At 49.4% G+C, this 18,885-nt stretch overlaps 1 protein-coding gene across 1 annotated transcript; it reads right to left on the bottom strand.

Annotated features, from left to right (window-relative positions):
• Positions 1–1,428: 1,428 nt before the first annotated feature.
• Positions 1,429–11,714, bottom strand: GSDMA (gasdermin A). Its single transcript, XM_058560896.1, has 11 exons — positions 11,501–11,714; positions 11,140–11,320; positions 7,565–7,730; positions 6,604–6,700; positions 6,050–6,097; positions 5,614–5,640; positions 5,072–5,092; positions 4,251–4,405; positions 3,671–3,785; positions 2,542–2,615; positions 1,429–2,028 (listed from the first exon to the last, which is right to left on the bottom strand). Exons 1-11 carry the CDS (start codon positions 11,712–11,714, stop codon positions 1,786–1,788), a joined length of 1,341 nt encoding a protein of 446 aa, XP_058416879.1. The 3' UTR covers positions 1,429–1,785.
• Positions 11,715–18,885: the final 7,171 nt, after the last annotated feature.

The raw sequence follows: 18,885 nt of genomic DNA, 5'->3' as shown, positions 1-18,885 counted from the left end.
ATTGCAGCAAATAGCTCCTTGCACTAAACAGCCACTTGCTAAATAGAAAAATGTGTGCTCCACTTTTAGGAAACTCCAATCCTAGGAAACTGCCTTGACCAATTCCTCCCTAACTGTCCCCCTGCCCCTAGGGCTGGGGGAAGGATAACAGGACTTTTGAATCATCACTGGAATAAACTTGCTAAAGCCTCTTCTTCCTAACACCATCTGTGACTGAAGGTGGGTGAGAATGATAAAGGAAGAAAACAGACGAGCCTTGTTGTTCATCCTTATGAAGTTACCCATCTGGATAGTTAGGGTGTTAGCTCACCTCTTTATTAAGTTTACATCACAAGAGAAAAACAATCAAGTCAGCAGATCACTACTCATATGTCCTTGAGCAATATTGTGAGACCTTGGAAGGTGCCCCAGAATGGGGAGGATGGCTGAACACAAAGCTTTTGGCAGTTGCTCATGAATTCTTGGCGAGTGAGGGAACTAGTCTGGGCAGGGGGGTGGCTAAGAAGGGGGAGAGTCTGACTCCTGGGGCCTAAAACCTTGGAGAAATTATTCCACCTATAAAACTATTTTAAAAGAGATTGGTGAAAGATGTTAAAACCCAGCTTTAGGCGGAGGAGGATGGTATGAACCCAGCAGTTTTATGAGATTACAATATCCATATTTGCAGGTCCATCTACCAAGCCTACCCACATCACTTCCTCCCACAACCACCGTGATTGAGGGCACAAGAGGGAAAAGTGAAATAAGAAGATAATATCACAATTACTTTTCAAAAGTTTTGGGTCAGTCTTATTTTTGGGGTACTATTTTTGTTAAGTCTTATCTGCATTTTCTGTTCAATAAACTTGAAAGTTGTCTTATTCTTGTTTTGGGCTTGTACCATGTATCTCTAGGTCTTTGCCTTTCCCAATCCTTCAACCCAAGTTCAGAGGACCCCCAAGACTCCTTTTTAAAGACAATCTGCTTTGATGATCTTCTCACTTTAGAATCTAGATTCCACATTCTATACCCTCCTAGTTCTTCTCTGAGCACTTTCCAGCTGGCCTGAAGACGGTATAATAGTACTCATGTACATATGATCTGTATGTAGTATGATAAAGTCTTTTTTTTCTGGCACAAGTTAAGAATTTCCTTATGATAGATTCTTTTTTCTTTTTTGTGAGGAAGATCAGCCCTGAGCTAACATCTGCCATTCCTCCTCTTTTTGCTGAGGAAGACTGGCCCTGAGCTAACATCTGTGCCGATCTTCCTCCACTTTATGTGGGAGCCTGCCATAGCATGACCTGACAAGTGGTGTGTCGGTGCGCGCCCGGGATCCAAACCCGGGCCGACAGCAGCGGAGCGTGCACACTTAACCGCTACGCCACGCGGCCGGCCCCCTTATGATAGATTCTTTAAAGAAAAACAACAAAAGACATTTCTTCCAAAGTGAAATAATATTTTCCACTAAGGCCAGCAAAGCTTGATTTTTGGAAGCATAAGCGAGAGGGATTGAGATAAGAAATTGATTATTAATTAATTAAATTTTGGGAGGGGTTCATAGTTTTAAAAGTTTGAGTGTTTCTACTTTTAGAAGATTTAAGCATCAGCTGATGGGCTTATCAGGTTGCAGAGCCGGAGGGGCAGGAGGAGATATAGAGTTGGACAAGTGGAAATTGGTTATCTTGGGTGCTCAGGTAGGGCTTCCTCAGCCTGATGGCTCTAAAATGCCCTTGGGTGTTAAGGACACAACACAATGAGGTAGGGAAGGCATTAGGGAAGCAGGAAGCAGATGGAAAAGGAAAGTTAGGAGGCCTTCGTCAGCAGCTGCAGGAGGGAGAGGCCTGCGTAAAGGGCACAGAGGCGAGGGAGGGTGTCTGGGTCCCACACGTACTCGGGGCCTGATCTCTGCACTTCCAGGCCACTCAGCCCCACTAGGGCCTCTGTGAGGGTCAGTTCCTCTTCTCCAAGGGAGGAGAGCAGGTTAGGTTGCAGGGGGAAAACACCCTCTTCATCCTGTAGGAAATTCTGTTCCATTGTGCTCTCCACCTGGAAGGAACCAAAATAGCATGAAAAGAAAGAACTGGAAACCTCTCTTCCTTTCTCCTAACTCATAGAAACCACAAAGAGGGCTACCTTTTATTGTAACTCCTTTCATTACATTACATTACAACTCCATCGGGGCCTTTTAACAACCCTGTACAGTGGGCAGCACATTTATCTCAGCCCTATTTTACAGAACGGGGAATTGAGGCTGGCTCAGAGACATTAAAAGATTTGCTCACATCACTTGGCTAGGAATAACAAAGCTAGAGTTTTCTGTCTCTTTTCCCAAGATCAGGCTAAAAAACCCAGATAATTGCCCAGGAATTCACTCTTCTACCTCTAGTTGTGAAATAGCAAAAAGGAAGAAACATGGAGAGAAATGAGAAGTGGGCAAGAGCTCCTGGGATGAGACAGAGTCCCTCTAGGACGGTTCTGTCATTAGGCTAAATCTCTATCTTTCCACTGGTTCTAGCTGACTCCCTCCCACTCTCCTGAGCATCTGCCGTTTTTTCTCACCAGCTTTAGCTGCACAGGTAGGATCTTTTTCTCCATGGATTTTACCAGCAGCTTCTGTTGGGCTTCATTTAGCTCTGGAGGAAAAAGTAGAGAAGGAGATGTGTGTTGTTGGTGCAAAGGGGACTACAGATTCCAAATGGGTGCACTTCCAGAATTTCAGCATTAATTAATTCATACATTCCTCCGTGGTTGAATAACTGCTCTATGCCAAGCAGCTTTGCTAGGTGTGTTAGGTAAAAGTCGTACTCCTTTCACTCAAGGGACTTGTAGTCTAGTGGAGGAGACAAAGCAACGTGCAGTTACAATACAGGGTGGTAATGGAGCCAGAGCTGAGGGGTCTGCTTTGGTCTCGGCGTTTGAGGGCATGCTCCTTAAGGGAACAAACGTCTCAGCTTCACCTGAAGGACCAGAGAGTTTTTCTAAGTGGAGGAATGTTTCATGCAGAGAGAAGAAGAGAATTCAGGGGCAAGATCAGAAGATGTCACCCTCTGAAATTAAAGCTAACAAATATTGATATCCAAGTGATGAGCTTAGCTATATGTAGATGTTTTAAATATGTGGCTGATAAAACTAGGGTTATTTCCCAACCTCTGTTAACAAGACTAGGCCATCTTCTCAGACTATCCAAGGTGACTGAGTGAATCTTTAGGAATGAAACAAATTTTTTTTTTTTTTGGAGGAAGATCAGCCCTGAGCTAACATCCATGTCAATCCTCCTCTTTTTGCTGAGGAAGACTGGCCCTGAGCTAACATCTATTGCCAATCCTCCTCCTTCCCCCCCCTTTTTTTTCTCCCCAAAGCCCCAGTAGATAGTTGTATGTCATAGTTGCACATCCTTCTAGCTGCTATATGTGGGACGCGGCCTCAGCATGGCTGGACAAGCGGTGCGTTGGTGTGTGCCGGGGATCTGAACCTGGGCCACCAGTAGTGGAGTGCGTGCACTTAACCACTAAGCCACGGGGCTGGCCCCTGAAACAAATTTTTTTAAATGTAGATATAAACTACCTAACTGTGGTATAATTTGCCTGGCATTCATTCACTTACTCATTCATTCATATATTTGGGAATTCATTCAGTGATTCATTCCTATCACTGAAAAGGTATGTAACTGACCTTATTCTCCATTTACCTGTTAGGGCTCCAAGGAAATAGAGGATGGCACCCATAGCCTCCTTTGATAGTAGGACATCTTTTGGGAGTGCCTCCAGGGTCACTTCATGTTCTTTGTCCAGAGCCCCCTCAAGCTGTGGGGAAAGGTGGGTGACCATTTAAGATAACATGAGTGAGGGGCCCAGCACTGTGCCTGGCACATAACAATCCCCTGAGATGTATTAACTGGCTCCCATTTCCTTGTTTCTGTTTCAAGGTATCAAGTCCTGAAAAGTATTGGAGTCCTGGATTCTTTGGTCTGTAAGCCTTGGACTCTGGAAAGGAAAGGTTCCAGCCCCCTTTCAGGAGAGGGCCTGCTGCCTACCCTCTGTCCTTCAGGAGGGAGCATGTTAAAAGGGACCCTTGGGGAAATCTGCACTGTTGGCCCCTTTCCAGAGGCACAAAGTGAGCAGCAGCAGCCTGGCAGCCTGGGGGATAGCCTTGGCCACTAACATCCACCTTCTGTTAGTGTCAGATCCCCCCCCAGTTGCAACGCCCCGCCCACACCTCCACCAAAACCTGCCTTCTCCCATGCCTCCCACCCTTCCGCTGGGCCTCACTGTGAGCTCCAGGTCTTGTAGCTCTTTTTTCTTCCCTAGAAGTTTGCTGAGGGAGGTGAGCAGGGAGCTTTGCCCTCCTTGGCTCAGCTTCTCCACTTCTTGGGTCTCTCTTTGAACTTCTTCTTTCAGTGTCTTGAAGTCCTTGTGTACCTCCCCTATGGGGACAGTAAACAGGGCAAACAAACCACCATCTGGCACCCTCCCCATTCAGTCAGCATTCTCTCTGCAGGACACTCAGTCCTCCTCAGGTCCCCCTGCACTGCTCCCAGCTTGAGCCTCATCTCTCTTTTTTCTTGACCAAGGAACGTGGTTATGAATTTATCCACTAGCCTTGACTTGAGGTTTTGGGGGAGGGGGCGAGGAGGTGGATCAGGACCCCTATTACCATCTAAGGCAGCAGTTAATTCTCCCTGAGATCCCAGGCCCCGTCCCGTATCAGTAGACAATTGACTTCCCTCTCTCTTAGACTTCAGCTAAACCTTGAGAAGGAAGATCTATTTCTCCTTCTCATGAGTTAGTTGGCAAAGAAGAATGACTTTGGTGACTGAGTGAAGGCCAGGATGGGACTGTTCCAGAGAGCAGTGGGTCTCTATCCAGGGATATGGGTGGATCAGGGATAGCTTGAACCTAGATGGCCTGACCATCTAGGAGCGTGGAATCCTAGGAATACATTCAGCCTGCTTTGGAGAGAGTGGCTTCCTGGAAGTGGCTCCAGTCCCCAGGACCTGGGACTCAGCACTTGTCTTCCCGTCCCTCCATCCCAATGCTTCTTCCACTGCCTTCATGCCAACGCCTTGGGAGAAACTCACAAAATTCCTTACCAACATCAGATGCCTGGATAACTGAGGAAAAAAAAATAAGAATGTAATCCTCCAAAACAGTAGGCATACTCAGGGGATGAGACATTAATGGGGGTTAGGAAATAGATCCTGTCTTCTGGGATATCCTAGCCATCTTAAGGATATTCTTGCTCCATTTGTGGGAGGCAGGAATGAGTCAGGAGAGAAGCTAATGCAGTGTGAAAAGGGGCACTTGGATTGAGTTGGCCTCGCTGTGACTCAGCGGCTCCCACCCCCTGCGCTGGGTGGCAGAGTTGCAGATGTGTGAATAACAGGTTACAGCTGCTAGGCCCTCGAGGACAGGGGTCTGAAGCATCAGACCACCTGGGTATCTTGTCCAAAGACATTCCCCTTCCACTGCTTTTTCCTAAGCTGTCAGAATTTCTGCACGTTTCAGGAACAATTGTTTGCTGAGACCTGCTCAGCCATGTTCCCTGTCAGTCCCACGGAGAAGGGAGGAGAAAGGTGGAAGTTTTAAAATTCTGAGTCAAGAAAGTTGCAGTGAAATGACAGGGGACACTTACGGATGATCTTCTCCTCTTCCGGCGTTTCTGAAGACAGAAACAACGCACATATGTTAGCATAAAACCTCTTTGTGCCTTTTTATCTAGAGCAGTTGTCAAGGCAGCTTTATCAGTGATCATTACAAAAACACATGGAGATTCTGTTAGCTCATCCACCCCCACAATTTGGGAACATACACTGTCTCCAAGTCTTATGTCTTTCTCCCATTGTGCTTTCGGTCTCTGTCTTTCTGTTTCTCTGTCTCTCTTGGGCAGTATTTATATGCCTCTATCTGTCTTTCCTAAAGTTGAGGATAGATATTTTCAGGGACTTTGGAAAAAAATCAGGGGCTCCTTGGGGTATTATGGTATATGGCATTAGCGGGTGCAGGATTTTAGCAGATAACGTCAGGGGTAGGGCAGAAGATGTGGGGAGCCAGGAAGCAATTTCGCTTACCTCCGGGAGGGAAGGTTTGCATGCTATCATTGTAGATATGTGGAATACCTGTAAGGAGGGGGGAGGGGAGAGGACCATTTACAGCGGCCCCACTTTTCCTTCTCTAGTCTCAAGTCCATGGGCTCTGCTAAGGGCAAGGACCCCGCCCCCAAACGCCTCACCTAATCCCCTACTGTATCTCTATTTCTGGAAGTAATCTTTTCTTCCTCTGTAAATCCTTTCCTATGATAACACTATTTTCTCCCTTGCATTCTAGTGCTGGTGTCTGTGTTTGTTTCCTCCACTGACCACAGACTTCTTGAAAGCAGAGGCTGTGCTTGTTCATCTCTGTCCCCTCCCCTCAGCTAACACAGTTCCTAGCACACAGGAGATGCTCAGACCCAGGAGTCCCGTCACTCCCTCTCCAGAGCAGCCCCTGCACCTGGCAGCTGAACCACAATACAATACACTCCTTCACTCAATCCCTGACATTGCGACAAGAGGGGACCAGAATGCCTTAGTACTGGTGAGGGTAATTCTTGTCGTGAGGGGAGAACATGCCGGTCTCTGCTCACCCCACTCATCTTTGCCTTTGACCATCAGCTGTCTCACTCGAAAGGCCAGGATGCAGCCCTTGGGGATGGTTACAGCCTCCTTGCGGTTTATAGATCCCTAGGATTAGACAATGAGTATTTGTGACTCTACAGAGATTCTAAGTATGAGACGTGGGGAGTGAGGGTTGGGGGCGGTAAGTGGAAGTCGAGGCCTGAGCACCTTTGGGGAGATAAGTAGTTGGGAACCCTCCACTGGTGTCCCTGATTGCCTTCCCACCCAGTCTGCACTCCCTGCAGTGAGCTTCAAAGCCCTTCTGCTCATTTCCACTGATCGTCCCTCTAACCTCTGGATCTCTCTTCGTGGTTCAGACATGAAGGAACTGGGCAGACCTGCTCCATCACCTGCCTGTGCATCCCTGTCCCACCTTAGAGCTTCCATCCACGCCCTGGTTCCTTCTTTCTCTCTGCCATCTGTCCCATGCTCACCTCCTCCAGGAAGCCCTTCATGACTAATCCCTATTCCTGGTTCCAACTCATCCCTTGAATAGTTATACAAAATAGACATGGGTATGTAGAGCATTACTTATTTACGTTGAATTTTCCAAGCCTGTGTTCTCTGGGGTTTAGCCTATGTGTCTCCTGCATGCGACTGAGAGCTTTCTGAGAGCAAGGATGTCTCTCTTGTAGGGTGGGAGCACCGGCGGGGGGCGGGGCGGGACCCACGACTATGCGTTTCCCCTTGCCCGATATTCCCTGTGGCATCTGGCACAGGGATCTGTCCACATTGGGCGCCATCGACCAGAGAGGGGATTTTTGTATGGCAACTGGGGCCAGAATCTTGAAGAGCAGGGAGAAGGAGTGGGTCCTTTTCAGTATCCTGGGTGAGCACTGATGGGGCAAAGTTCACGTAGCCCCTGAGGAGATGGTAAATGTAAGTGTGTGTGTGTGTGTGTGTGTGTGTGTGTGTGTGTGTGAGCCAAACCTGTAGCCCCAACGGGGCGAAGAATGGGAGAGAGAAGCAACCCTCTGCCTTGCCGGCTCTCTCCAGAGTGACCTCCTGCACGGTCTCCACGACCTCCATCACCACATACAGGTTCTCTCCTCGATTTCGCATCTCCTTCAGGAACGGGTGCTCTGCTGACAACTTCCTGTGGAGGAGAAACAGAAAGGGATCGTTCAGAGCTTCTCCCTGCCTGGGCCGTGCCCTTCTCTTTTCTTCTGCCATTCCCAGGAGCAAGGCATGGTGGAGTCAGGGGAAGGGTGAGGACTCTGGAGGGAGACCCAGGTGCAAACCCAGGTCTCCCACTTACCAGCAGGGCAGCTTCTCTTATTCCTGGTTGCCTCATCTCTAAAATGGGGATAATGACACCTACCTCCAGGGTTGTTGAGAGAGAAACTGGGTAATCACCTGACAGAGCACCTGGCCCAGAACAAGCCTTCTGGTTACTTCTGTCTCCCTTTTCCCTCGGCCTGGGGGTAGATTCCCCTCCCTTTGCTCCCTGTTCTTAGCCCTGTTCTTCTCTGCTGGTGTCCTTCTTCTCCATCTCTTATCATCTCTCTTGCTATTAACACCAGTTCCTCCTCTCCACTTACTTATATATAAAAACATGTCCTTTGATCTTGCTCCTCTCTCAAATTACCGTTCTGCTTCTTTCCTTCACTTCGTTGGCAAATATCTCAAAGGATATGCTCATACCCACAGTCTTTACTTCCCCACTGCTCACTCCTAAATTCTTTATAATTTGGCTTCTATTTGCACTCCTCAGTGGAAATCACAACGACCTCCCACCCACAAGACTCAAAGACCTTCTCTAACACTGTGCAACACTGGTCCCTGCTGTCCAAGACTGTCGTGCAACAGTCTCCTCCTGGCTTCCCATCACACTGGACCACCCTGGTTCTGCCCCTATCTCTCCGGCTTCTAAATCCTATCCATTCTGTCTGCATCTCTTTTTCTAGTTTCTTTCCTTCCCTGAAATCTTATGTTCTCTAAGATTCTGTTCTCAGTTCTCTGCTCTCTGAACTCCCTCCAACAGCTTTCCCCCATTCATATCGTTTTCCTCTTTATGTTGCTGATCACCATACGTGTACTTCACCTGGACTTCTCTCCTGAGCTGCTCCATACCCTCACTTCCAACTACCTTAAAAAATTTTTTTAATTGAGTTATAGTTGACATATAACATTGTATTAGTTTTAGGTGTACAACATAATGATTTTTTTTAAAGGTACTTTTTATTTATTTATTTATTTATTTATTTGTTTATTTATTTATTTATTTTGTGAGGAAGATCAGCCCTGAGCTAATATCCGTGCTAATCCTCCTCTTTTTGCTGAGGAAGACCTGCTCTGAGCCAACATCTATTGCCAATCCTCCTCCTTTTTTTTTTTTCCCCAAAGCCCCAGTAGATAGTTGTATGTCATAGTTGCACATCCTTCTAGTTGCTGTATGTGGGACGCGGCCTCAGCATGGCCGGAGAAGTGGTGCGTGGGTGTGCGCCCGGGATCCGAACCCGCGCTGCCAGCAGCAGAGCGCGCGCACTTAACCGCTAAGCCACGGGGCCGGCCCATAATGATTTGATATATGAATATATTGTGAAATGATCACCATAATGAATTTAGTTAACATCCATCATCACACACAGTTACAAATTTTTTCTTGTGATGAGAACTTTTAAGATCTACTCCCTTAGCAACTTACAAATATACAATACAATAAAAACAATACAAATATTGTTAACTATAGTTCACCCCAACTCTCTTTGGAACACTCTCAGCTGATGTCTGAGTGGAGCCACAAACTCAAAATGTCCAAAAGGAATTCACAATCTTTCTCTCCAAAGACACTTCTAAACTCTGTCTTCCTGTTTCTATTAATGTCATCACTTGGGTCAAATCTCAGAGTCCTTTTTAAATTCTTATACATTTTATTGACTTATTTTAATAAAAACTGTATATATTTAAGGTACGCAATATGATGTTTTGGTATACACATACATAGAGAAATGGTTACTACAGTCAAGCTAATTAACATATGCGTCTCCTCACATAGTTACCATTTTTTTGAGTGTGGTGAGGCTGCCTGAAATTTACTCTTAGCAAATATCCAGGATGTAATATAGAATTGCTACCTATAGTCATCACGCTGTACACTAGAGCTCTGTCAGAGTCATCTTTGACAAACCCTCTTCCTCAGCCTCAATCAGCTGCCAAGTCCAGCCCATTCTGTTGCCCCAGAGGCCTAGCATCCCTTCCTCCCTCTTCATTCTGACTGCTCTTCCCAGCTCAGGTCTTCATTTTACTCTCTGATGGATAGTGGAACAGTGTCTTGCCTGGTCTGCCTGCTTCAAACCCCTGTCCCTCATCCTCCATCTGACACGCTTCCCCCATCTGGCCAGATTAACCATAACACAAGTCAGGGTTTCCCTGGTGCCTACAGAATAGTTCCATGTCCTTGACTGGGCACCTGGGTCCTCGATGATCTAGGCCTACCCTACATCTCCCACTCGTTCTACTCATAGCTCTCTGCTCCTGCCAAACTGGCTATTCATGGTCCCTATAGGTTTTGTGATTTCTCGCCTGTGTGTCTTTGTAATGTCCTTCTCCTAGCCCTGCATGTCCAATTTCTACTCATCTTTCAAGGCCTAGATCATGGGCTGCCTCCTCCGTGAGGTCTTTCTTCATTTCCCCAGCCAGAAGCCCCTCTGACCTGCCACAAAACTCAGGCAGAGCCCTCCTATGGCACGTCCCACTGCTTGCCTTGGATTATAGTTACTGTTGTACATTTTTCTTCACATTTCTAGATCGCAAGATTCTTAGACAAGATGTTCTAGTGCACCCCAGCACCTAGTAGGGTTCTTTGCATTCAGTGAGGCGATATAAATGTTTACTGGATGACTTCCCAAACACCCCCGCCCTTCCTTCCTGTCTCCCCAGTCCTCACCTATTTCTTTCAACTACTACTTAACGACTTAAAAGTGAATTCCCAGTCAAGCCAAACATCTGAGGTGCCCAGCATCAACGTGGCATCTGCCACACCCCTTGTGCTGCTGGGGCAGCATTCCCGAGGGCTGCCTGCTGTGTGTGTATGGGGCCGGGCGGAGGCTTCATTTATGAGAGCAGAACGCTGTGCTCAAACTGCAGTAGAGAGCAGTTAAGACCCCTTCCCTTTTTAGTGTATTTCATAGAGTTTTAGGTTAAAAATGAGCCTTAGAGATATTCATGCAACCTCATCATTCTTCAGGAAAGAAAACTGAGGTCTCAAGAGGAAAAGTGACTTTTCCAGGGTCGCACAGCAAGTTAATGTGAAACACTCATCCTCATGTGTGTGTGATAGAGGGAGGTGGTACTGGAGGTAGTGAGAAGCCGGTGAGGGGAGTGGTTAGGAAATGGCCTGGATGCACCCTTAGGCCAGAAGGGTTATCTTCAAGAGCTTCCCTGTGGTGACCACACAGGTAAAGGTCAGTGTGAAGGCCCTACTCTTTAATGCAGGGCCCAAAGCACCCTTTCCATGCACTACCCACCCCATCCCGGTAGCCCCCAGCCCTGCCCACTCTCACCTCTCCTGGTGTAAGGTCTCCAGTGCCTTGGGAGACACACTGAGTGTCTGGACCTCCAGGGTGCTGCTCTGGGACAGCCCTGCAGTCCCCGTCACCTTGACTGTCTTTGGCACATCCACCTCTCCCTCCACTCGGGCATCCAGCATATTCTTAAAGCCAAAGTTCCCAGAGTCTGTTGGGTCTGCAGGAGGGAGAAGATGAAAGGGTCTGGGCTGAGAGGATCCCTCTTCCCCCACCTCCTGTGAGAACTTTGAGCTCGATGACACCTAAGCACATCTGGGCAGAGGAGCTTCAGAGTCCTCCTTGTAGGCTGGTGCCTGGCCCTCATCCCTCAGTATCCGACCCCATGCCCGAGGCTGACCTGAAGGTGAGCTGCCAGGTTCAAGCACATCCAGGAGGGTGTAATCAGTGCGCACATACTGGGCACCCCAGAAGAGCGTGCTTTTCCTTTTCCTCAGCACCAGGCAGAAGGGATGGAAGCGCTTGAAGTCTATGAGGCTGTCAAGGGGTGTCAGGTCCCCTCGAGGGTTCAATTGTCTGGCCAGGGCCCGGGTGACATTTTCAAACAAGGTCATTTTCTCTGTGGGAAGAGGGAGACAGGAGAGTGACAAGCTGGGAGACCAGGACACGGTAAGGCCCCTGCAGAGAGAGATCACCCAGGTCTGGGGGAGGGGCGCCCTTAAAGATGCCTGGATTCTCAGAATATTAGAGCTGAAAGGAACCAAAGGAGTCTTCATTTTATGATGAGAGCTGAAACAGCTTGCCCGAGGTCACACAGCTGTCTAGGGAAGCCAGACCTCCCCTTTCTTAGTCAAGGGCTCTTTTCTCACTCCACACTCATTTTCCTCACAGACTTGGAGCCTGGCTGAAGCATTTCATTAGCGATGGAAGTAAAACTTCTTTCACACAGCTATGCCCGCCTTGTCTTCCCCAGAGAACTGTGACAGCCAGGACCTGGGGACGCCAGGGCAGGGAGGTAGCCACCACTGGTGCCAAGGGTCTGGGGAGGCAGATGCCGTTCATCTGCCTCAGCTGCCTTTTCTTTGGGTGGGGTTCACTTCCTCTACCCTTACTTCCTTTGTGCCCACCTCCTGGCTCACGGGTGTGGGTAGACCCACTTCCCTCCAGGTACCGCCCAATAGATCCAGGCATTTTAATGCTCTTTGCCTTTGCTCCCTCTGTTTATAATGTCTCCCTCCCAATCTAAAGAATCCCTATTCATCCTTTAAGACTCAATTCAGGTCACCTCCTCTGTGACCCCTTCCCTCTCCTCTTCAGGTAGCCAGTGACTCCACCTTGAGTTCCCAAAGCACTGTGTACATGCCCTTCTGAAACACCTGCAACCTCATGTTGTTATGATCCGTTCACCCGACTGTCTCGCCCACTTGACTGTGACCTCCCAGAGGGCAGGAAATGGGTCTTAGTCATCTCTGTAGCATCAGCACCAAACACAGTGCCTGGCAGAGACTTAGAGCTTGACAAATATATGTGGAAAGAATGAATGAACAAATGAATGAATGAATGCAGCTGGGAGACATATGCCAGGGTGAGAGAGCCCTGGAGAATGTGGGGCCTGTGAGAGCCTGAGGTTCACGGTCTTGGTTCTCTGTCTTGGAGGTTCAAGTCCAGGTGCTCTGGCTGGGTGGCCAGCTGGCACAGCCGGATTATCCCCATGGGTGGAAGAGGACACACCAGCTGGTCTGGAACCGCCTCTCCTCCCCCCGGGACACCTCACAGAGTCAGGGAAGCAGGAGGCACACACACAGATGTGTGGGGCGTTCTGCCAACCACATGAGCTCCAATGTGCTTATTTTACCCCTCATTCTTGAGAGGGCCAGGATGGGACAGGACAACCTCCTCAGGCCAGCTGGATGCCCCTGGGAAGGGCTCAGGTGATTGCTGTCTCCTCCTCACCAGAGAGGTGCTCACAGGGCCAGCTCCCCTTCCCTCCCCAAAGCCCATCAAGATACCACCCCACTGGGCTCTAGGGGACTCTTAGGCCCTTCTTGTCCCACTCATGTTCTTGTTCATCCCTAGAACACCCCTGCCTCCTCTGCTGGCTTCACCTTACCAGGGAGTGATGCTAGGTCCTGTCCCGCCGCTGGGTCTGGGATGAGGGCCCGGGCTCACACGGTCTGTGGGTTGAGAGAGTGACTGTCCCGCACCAGGACAGGCTGTTGCTTTATGCCTCTGTGGAAGCAAGGATGTAGGCTCCAGAGACCCCGCCTGCCCCAGTGACCCCACCCCTCTCCTGCTCCACTTCTGGGAGAACAGCATCAACCTGTTCCACATGTGCTTTGCCCCAGGCCTTGGGCCCTGGCCTTCTGAGGGCTGCGGGTGGGTGGGTGGGGAGCTGCCAGGCAGGGGCCAGTGTGGGTGGGGGGAGCCAAGGCTGAGAGAGAGGTGGTAACTGAAGGTTGGCTTGATGGGCTGAGAGGAGAGGCAGGAAGGCACCCTTGGGAGGGGCTGCAGAGAGATGCAGTGGGAGTTGGTGTGCGTGTGTGTGTGTGCGCGCGTGTGATGAGGGAAGGCATCTCTGTTCTGTCATCATCACGGTCATCAGGAAGCATCCAGGACTCATGATGAGGCCTTGAGGATGTGATCAGGGGATAAGAAATCCTGTGTATCTTCAGATTCCAGCAGAAAGCAGAGCAGCTAAAAAGTTATCCTCCATCTTTTTGCTTGCCAGCCTGCATTTTCCTACCTTACTCCATTTGTTTTAGCTCCATATGCATATCTATGGCACCGCCAGAAGCATATGTCTGTGTAGGCAGAGATGGAGACAGACCAAATGGTTTTCTGTTGTTTCCTGTTCAGCGTCTCTGCTCCTCATGGAGTATTGTACATACACATACACACATGTACATAGACAGAGGCATAGCAGAGTTAGTGGAAAAGCCCCAAATGCATGTCTGCCGCGGAAATTCATATGTCTCGCCATAGGTCACTCAGGTCCTGCTCTTATCTTTTTTTTTTTTTAATTTTTATTTATTTATTTTCCCCCAAAGCCCCAGTAGATAGTTGTATGTCATAGCCGCACAATCTTCTAGTTGCTGTATGTGGGACGCGGCCTCAGCATGGCCGGAGAATTGGTGCATCGGTGTGCACCCAGGATCTGAACCCGGGCCGCCAGCAGCAGAGCGCGCGCACTTAACCGCTAAGCCACGGGGCCGGCCCCTGCTCTTATCTTAAACCCTTGCCTGGAAGGAATTTTAAAGGGGACTTCACACACATGGTCAGGTCTCTAGACAACAAATCAAGACCTTTACAAGCAAGGCTCTTACAGTGTTGGGATACGCGTGTACATGTGCATGTGTAACCTGAATACAACCGAGCCTGCAAGCACTCACCTTGAGGCTCTCCTCAGCATCACTCATCCAAAATGAGATGCCACCTCGAAAGCTGTGAAGAGTAAGTTAGTTCTTCGCTGGAGGTTCTCTTGAGGGGCTGGTGGTGAATGGAGTGATCAGACAACATCACACTCAGCAAAAATCCCTAAAAATGTAATTATGACTCCACCTCTGTCCCCAAAGTCTCATTCAATGTGACAGCTGCTCTCAAATCTCTCTTCTCTATGTCTTCAAACAAAATGAAACAAGACCTCGCCCCTCTGGGGCTCTGGGCCCTGCCCCTATCTTTTGGCTCTCCTCCCTCCCCATCCTCTCCATACCCTCCCTGTGCAGCTTTCTAATACTCCTCCTTCCACAGCTCTAATCATTACCTTAACCAAACATCCCTCCTCCTTAGGAGAGGCAGAGTGGGAGCTTGGGCATGTAGGAAGGTTGTCATTAGTCATTCGGTCCCTGTCACACGTCCACATGTATGCAGAAACATGTTGTATGTGTGATGTGCTTTCCAGCTCTATCTGTTTTCCTGGATTTCCGTCTCGTCCTCTCTGTATCTCTTAATCAGCATATTGTTGTGACACCACTGCAACCCAGCATTTGTCCTGGGCTGTGCAGTCTCCCATCCCTTCCTCAGCTCCAGAGAAGGCAGCCCCACTCTCCACCCTCTCACCAGCCCACCATTGCCTCAGTCAGACTCTTGGGAGTTTCTTCCTGGTGTCTGCCCTCCTCCCACTGGTTACAGGTTTCCAGTCATGCTCATCCTCTGAGATCTGGTGGACAGTGGTTTCAAGAAGCCACACGTGTATCTGCTCTCCCTGAGGACCCAAAAAGTCCATCTAGCCAGCTCTCTCTCCTCTGACCCAGAAGGCTTGCTGGGTTCATTTCCCTTGCCCTCCTTCATTCACTCTGAACTCTGCCAGGCCTGTCCTCATTCTCCTCGTCCTGCCTGCACCCCGCCTCTGTCCCATTGCACCATCCTCCAAACCACCTAATGGTGTTCCAAGCAGGAGGCTTTGAGGGTTCAAGGCAGAGAGAAGAGAGAAGGGTTTGTGGGGTCAGCCAGGTTGAAGGTCTTGTGATTTTGGAATGAAAATATCCATGTTCAGACTTGTCCCTGTGCTGCTTCTCCTGCCCATCCAGGATGCCCTGTCTTTTCATCACCCTCCTCTTTTCATCTACTCCCATAGTTTTAGAGATAGGCCACAGAATCCCTTTAGGGTTCAGAGCCTCCTTCTCCTGAGTCCTGGGTTTTGTTCAGAGGAGTCTGGGACAGAATGTAAATTGCACTGGAAGAGATTTAAGTTAGACTAAGATGTAAGAATTCTTTAGGTTAATTAAAAGCGACAATTATTGAAACAGGAGGCTGGGTGGTGCACGGTGCTGATGCAGGCCGCAGGCTTTGCTCTCTATCTCCCTCTGGTGGTCAGTCACGGGAGGTAATGGACGATAATCAACCCTGAATGTGCGGACCAAGCTTGCGATTTGTGAGTTTTTGCTAGGAGATGGGGATCTGGGAAGGGAATTGACTTAGAGGAGAAAGCACCAGCCACCTGTTGGCTGGGAACCTGAATGTCTTTCTGACCCACAGAGTGTTCTGCAGACACTGCAGACAGACACAGACATTGGGACAGGGTGTTACTTCCTTACTCATTTTCCTTTTAATTATTGTTGAGTTTCTCCTCAAGAAGGAGCCAAAGAGGAGAGAGGGGTGGGCTACTGGAGTTCAGAAGGGTGGAAGGCACTGGTCCTGGCAAGAACGGGAAGAAGCTGGCACTCTGGGAGTTGTGAGGGCAGGGAGAAATTTCTGGAACATGCTTATAGGATACAGAGCCCACTTGTAGGGTGTGGGATGGCTGGAGCACTTGGGGGAAGTGGCCCTTTGCACAGACATAGTCCCAGACATTCCCTGAGTAAAGGGAAGTAGAATGGCTAGGGATGAAGACAGGCTGGAATAGGGGCATGATTGGTGGACGGGCAGAAAGAACGCGCCCCAGGGGCATTGTGTTTTATATGTCCCATGAGATAGTGGAAGTTTTGGGGTGCAGATCGCAGATTGTGAGCTATACTTCCATAAATTCTCCTTTTTGAACATATTAAAATGCTCAGATTCCTTTCTTATCCCCTAAAAAACTTTGAAGTTTCTTCCCAAATTCCCAAATCAGCCTTAGAGCCCAAGACATCTCCAAACTCCTGGCTGAGCAAACACTGTTCAGTGTCTTGAGACACTTGTTCAACTCGAAGTCGTGCTGAAGAACTAAAGAGGTGTGTCAAACTCCAAGTCAAACTTCAAGATGCCAGCCCTCGCTGCCCCCAGCCCTCCACCACCAGTCCCCCTCCCCATCAGGCTGGTTTGGGCAAGAAGTCCACCACCAGCCCCCAGTCCAAACCCAGAGAAGCCTCCTCTGTCAGCTGATCCTCCCAATACCTCAACTCTTCCTGAAGATGCAGCTGGAGCAGGTGTTGGAGCTCCTGTCCACTTCGTGATGGCTAGGCCCCCCCCAATGGGACAGAGCCCCCAGATCCTTGTTAAAGATACTGGGTCCCAGATGGAGCCGTTGAAGCTCTACCTCCAAGAGAACTTGGAGCTGAAGCCCACTCTGCTCTCCCCAGCCCTGGTTGGGGAAAGCCAGGTATTGTTGGCTAGCACCTGAAAGATGGAAAGGGTGGCACAGAGGACACAGAGCGATGACAAGGCGTTGGGCTCCCATGTATAGAGGGGTCCATCCCTTTGTATGTCAGGGCCGCAGAGTCCCGCCAGGGCGTGATCACCTTCAGCTGCTCACCCCAGAAGATCCTGAGCAGCTCGAAGTGAAGACAGAAGAGCCTTGCCTTCCCCTGGAAGAAATTCGAGTCCAGGATGGTCTCTATCTGCACAGCAGAGAATAAGCATCACAGGATGCTTTGCATTTGGGGAACCACCAACTTCAGAGGTGGTCTTCAATAAAATTTTGAATTTCAGTCCCTGCCCCCATCCTTGATCCCCTCTGCCCACTAGTGCTCGAGTTGAGCAGAAATGGGCACGGATTAAAAATCTGGAGATCTGAGTTCTGCAGAGAGCTCTGCTAGGAGACTGCTGTGTGGCCCTGGAGAAGTACCTTCTGCTCTCTGGGCCAGAGTGCTCATCCATGAGTGAGGAGGTGGAGCTGGATGAGCTTCCGAATCCCTTCTAGTGCTCAAACTCAATTTTGCCCTAGTTGTCATCCCTCACACCCATCCTGGAACCCCCAGACCCCTTCCCAGCTCTGTCTGTTGGGGAAGGAACCCTTTCTCCACAGACAGACGTGGCCGCAGCTGCTCATGCTCCAGAGGGTAAAGGGAGGAGCTGGCTTGAGGGATAGGAGCATGCTCTCTCTCCCTCTGGTGGGTAGGGGATTGTAAGGTGGCTCTGGAAGCTGGGGCTATCTTGTGTGTGTGTGTGTGTGTGTGTGTGTGTGTGTGTGTGTGTGTGTGTTGAGAGGGGGCAGTAGATTCACTCTTTCTCCTTCAGAGGAGGATGAGAGAAGATTTCTGGAATGGTATATTCCCCTTTCTTTTGGGAAAAATGCTTGGGGGTAGGTGGGCTTGCAACTCTTGCCTTTTCCTCCAAGGAGGGGACAACAGGGTTTGAACCCTAATTCACTGTGCTTGTAGCTTGGTATCAGATCCGGCTTCATGGGCATGCAACCTGTGAAGTCACACAGAGCCCCATGCTTGGTTTAATGCTCTGCTGTTGCCATCTTGAATAATAATTCTTTGTTTTGGGGGGGGGGGATTGGCCCTGAGCTAACATCCGTTGCCAATCTTCCTCTTTTTCTTTTTTCTCCCCAAAGCCCCCAGTACATAGTTGTATATCCTAGTTGTAGGTCCTCCTAGCTCGCCTATGTGGGACGCTGCCTCAGCATGGCTTGATGAGCGGTGAGTAGGTCTGTGCCCAGGATCTGAACCAGCAAACCCCGGGCTGCCAAAGCAGACCCCGTGAACTTAACCACTGTGCCACCGGGCTGGCCCCTTGAAAAATAATTCCTAATAATTTTTTTAACAAGGACCCCTGCATTTTTAATTTTGCACTGGGACCGGTAAATTATGTTGCAGGTCCTGCTTGGTACCATTGGGCCTAACCCTGGAGGCCCATCAGTCACATCAGGGACTGACCCCATCCCCACACCCGACCCTCACCACCCAGAGTCCCCCACAGGTAGAGGATGTATCCAGCCAGTATGGGGTTGCGTTTGCTAGAAGTCTCCTGCAGTCATTCGAGGACTGAGTCCCTGGCTGCCCCTCAGATGCAGGCTCCTTAAGATGGCCCCTGCTCCTTAAGATGCAGGCCCTATCCACCTGGCAGAAACGGGAAGTGATCAGGCAGACACTCTTGCAGTTAGAGAGGCAGGGTGCTCCCTGAGGGAGGAGGAGCAGGTCTCCC

This window comes from Diceros bicornis, chromosome 18 (assembly GCF_020826845.1).
Source record: "Diceros bicornis minor isolate mBicDic1 chromosome 18, mDicBic1.mat.cur, whole genome shotgun sequence".
In the NCBI taxonomy this organism is placed as follows: Eukaryota; Metazoa; Chordata; class Mammalia; order Perissodactyla; family Rhinocerotidae; genus Diceros; species Diceros bicornis.
Note: the sequence above shows the minus strand (reverse complement) of the source record. Positions and strands in the feature narration are given on the sequence as shown.

Coding starts and splice junctions, on each gene's coding strand:
- GSDMA (XM_058560896.1), bottom strand. CDS start 11,714: ATGACCTTGTTTGAAAATGTCACCCGGGCCCTGGCCAGACAATTGAAC. Junction 6,701..7,564: donor TCGCCCCGTTGGGGCTACAG/GTTTGGCTCACA, acceptor GTCTAATCCTAG/GGATCTATAAACCGCAAGGA. Junction 6,098..6,603: donor CAAAGGCAAAGATGAGTGGG/GTGAGCAGAGAC, acceptor CCCTCCTTACAG/GTATTCCACATATCTACAAT.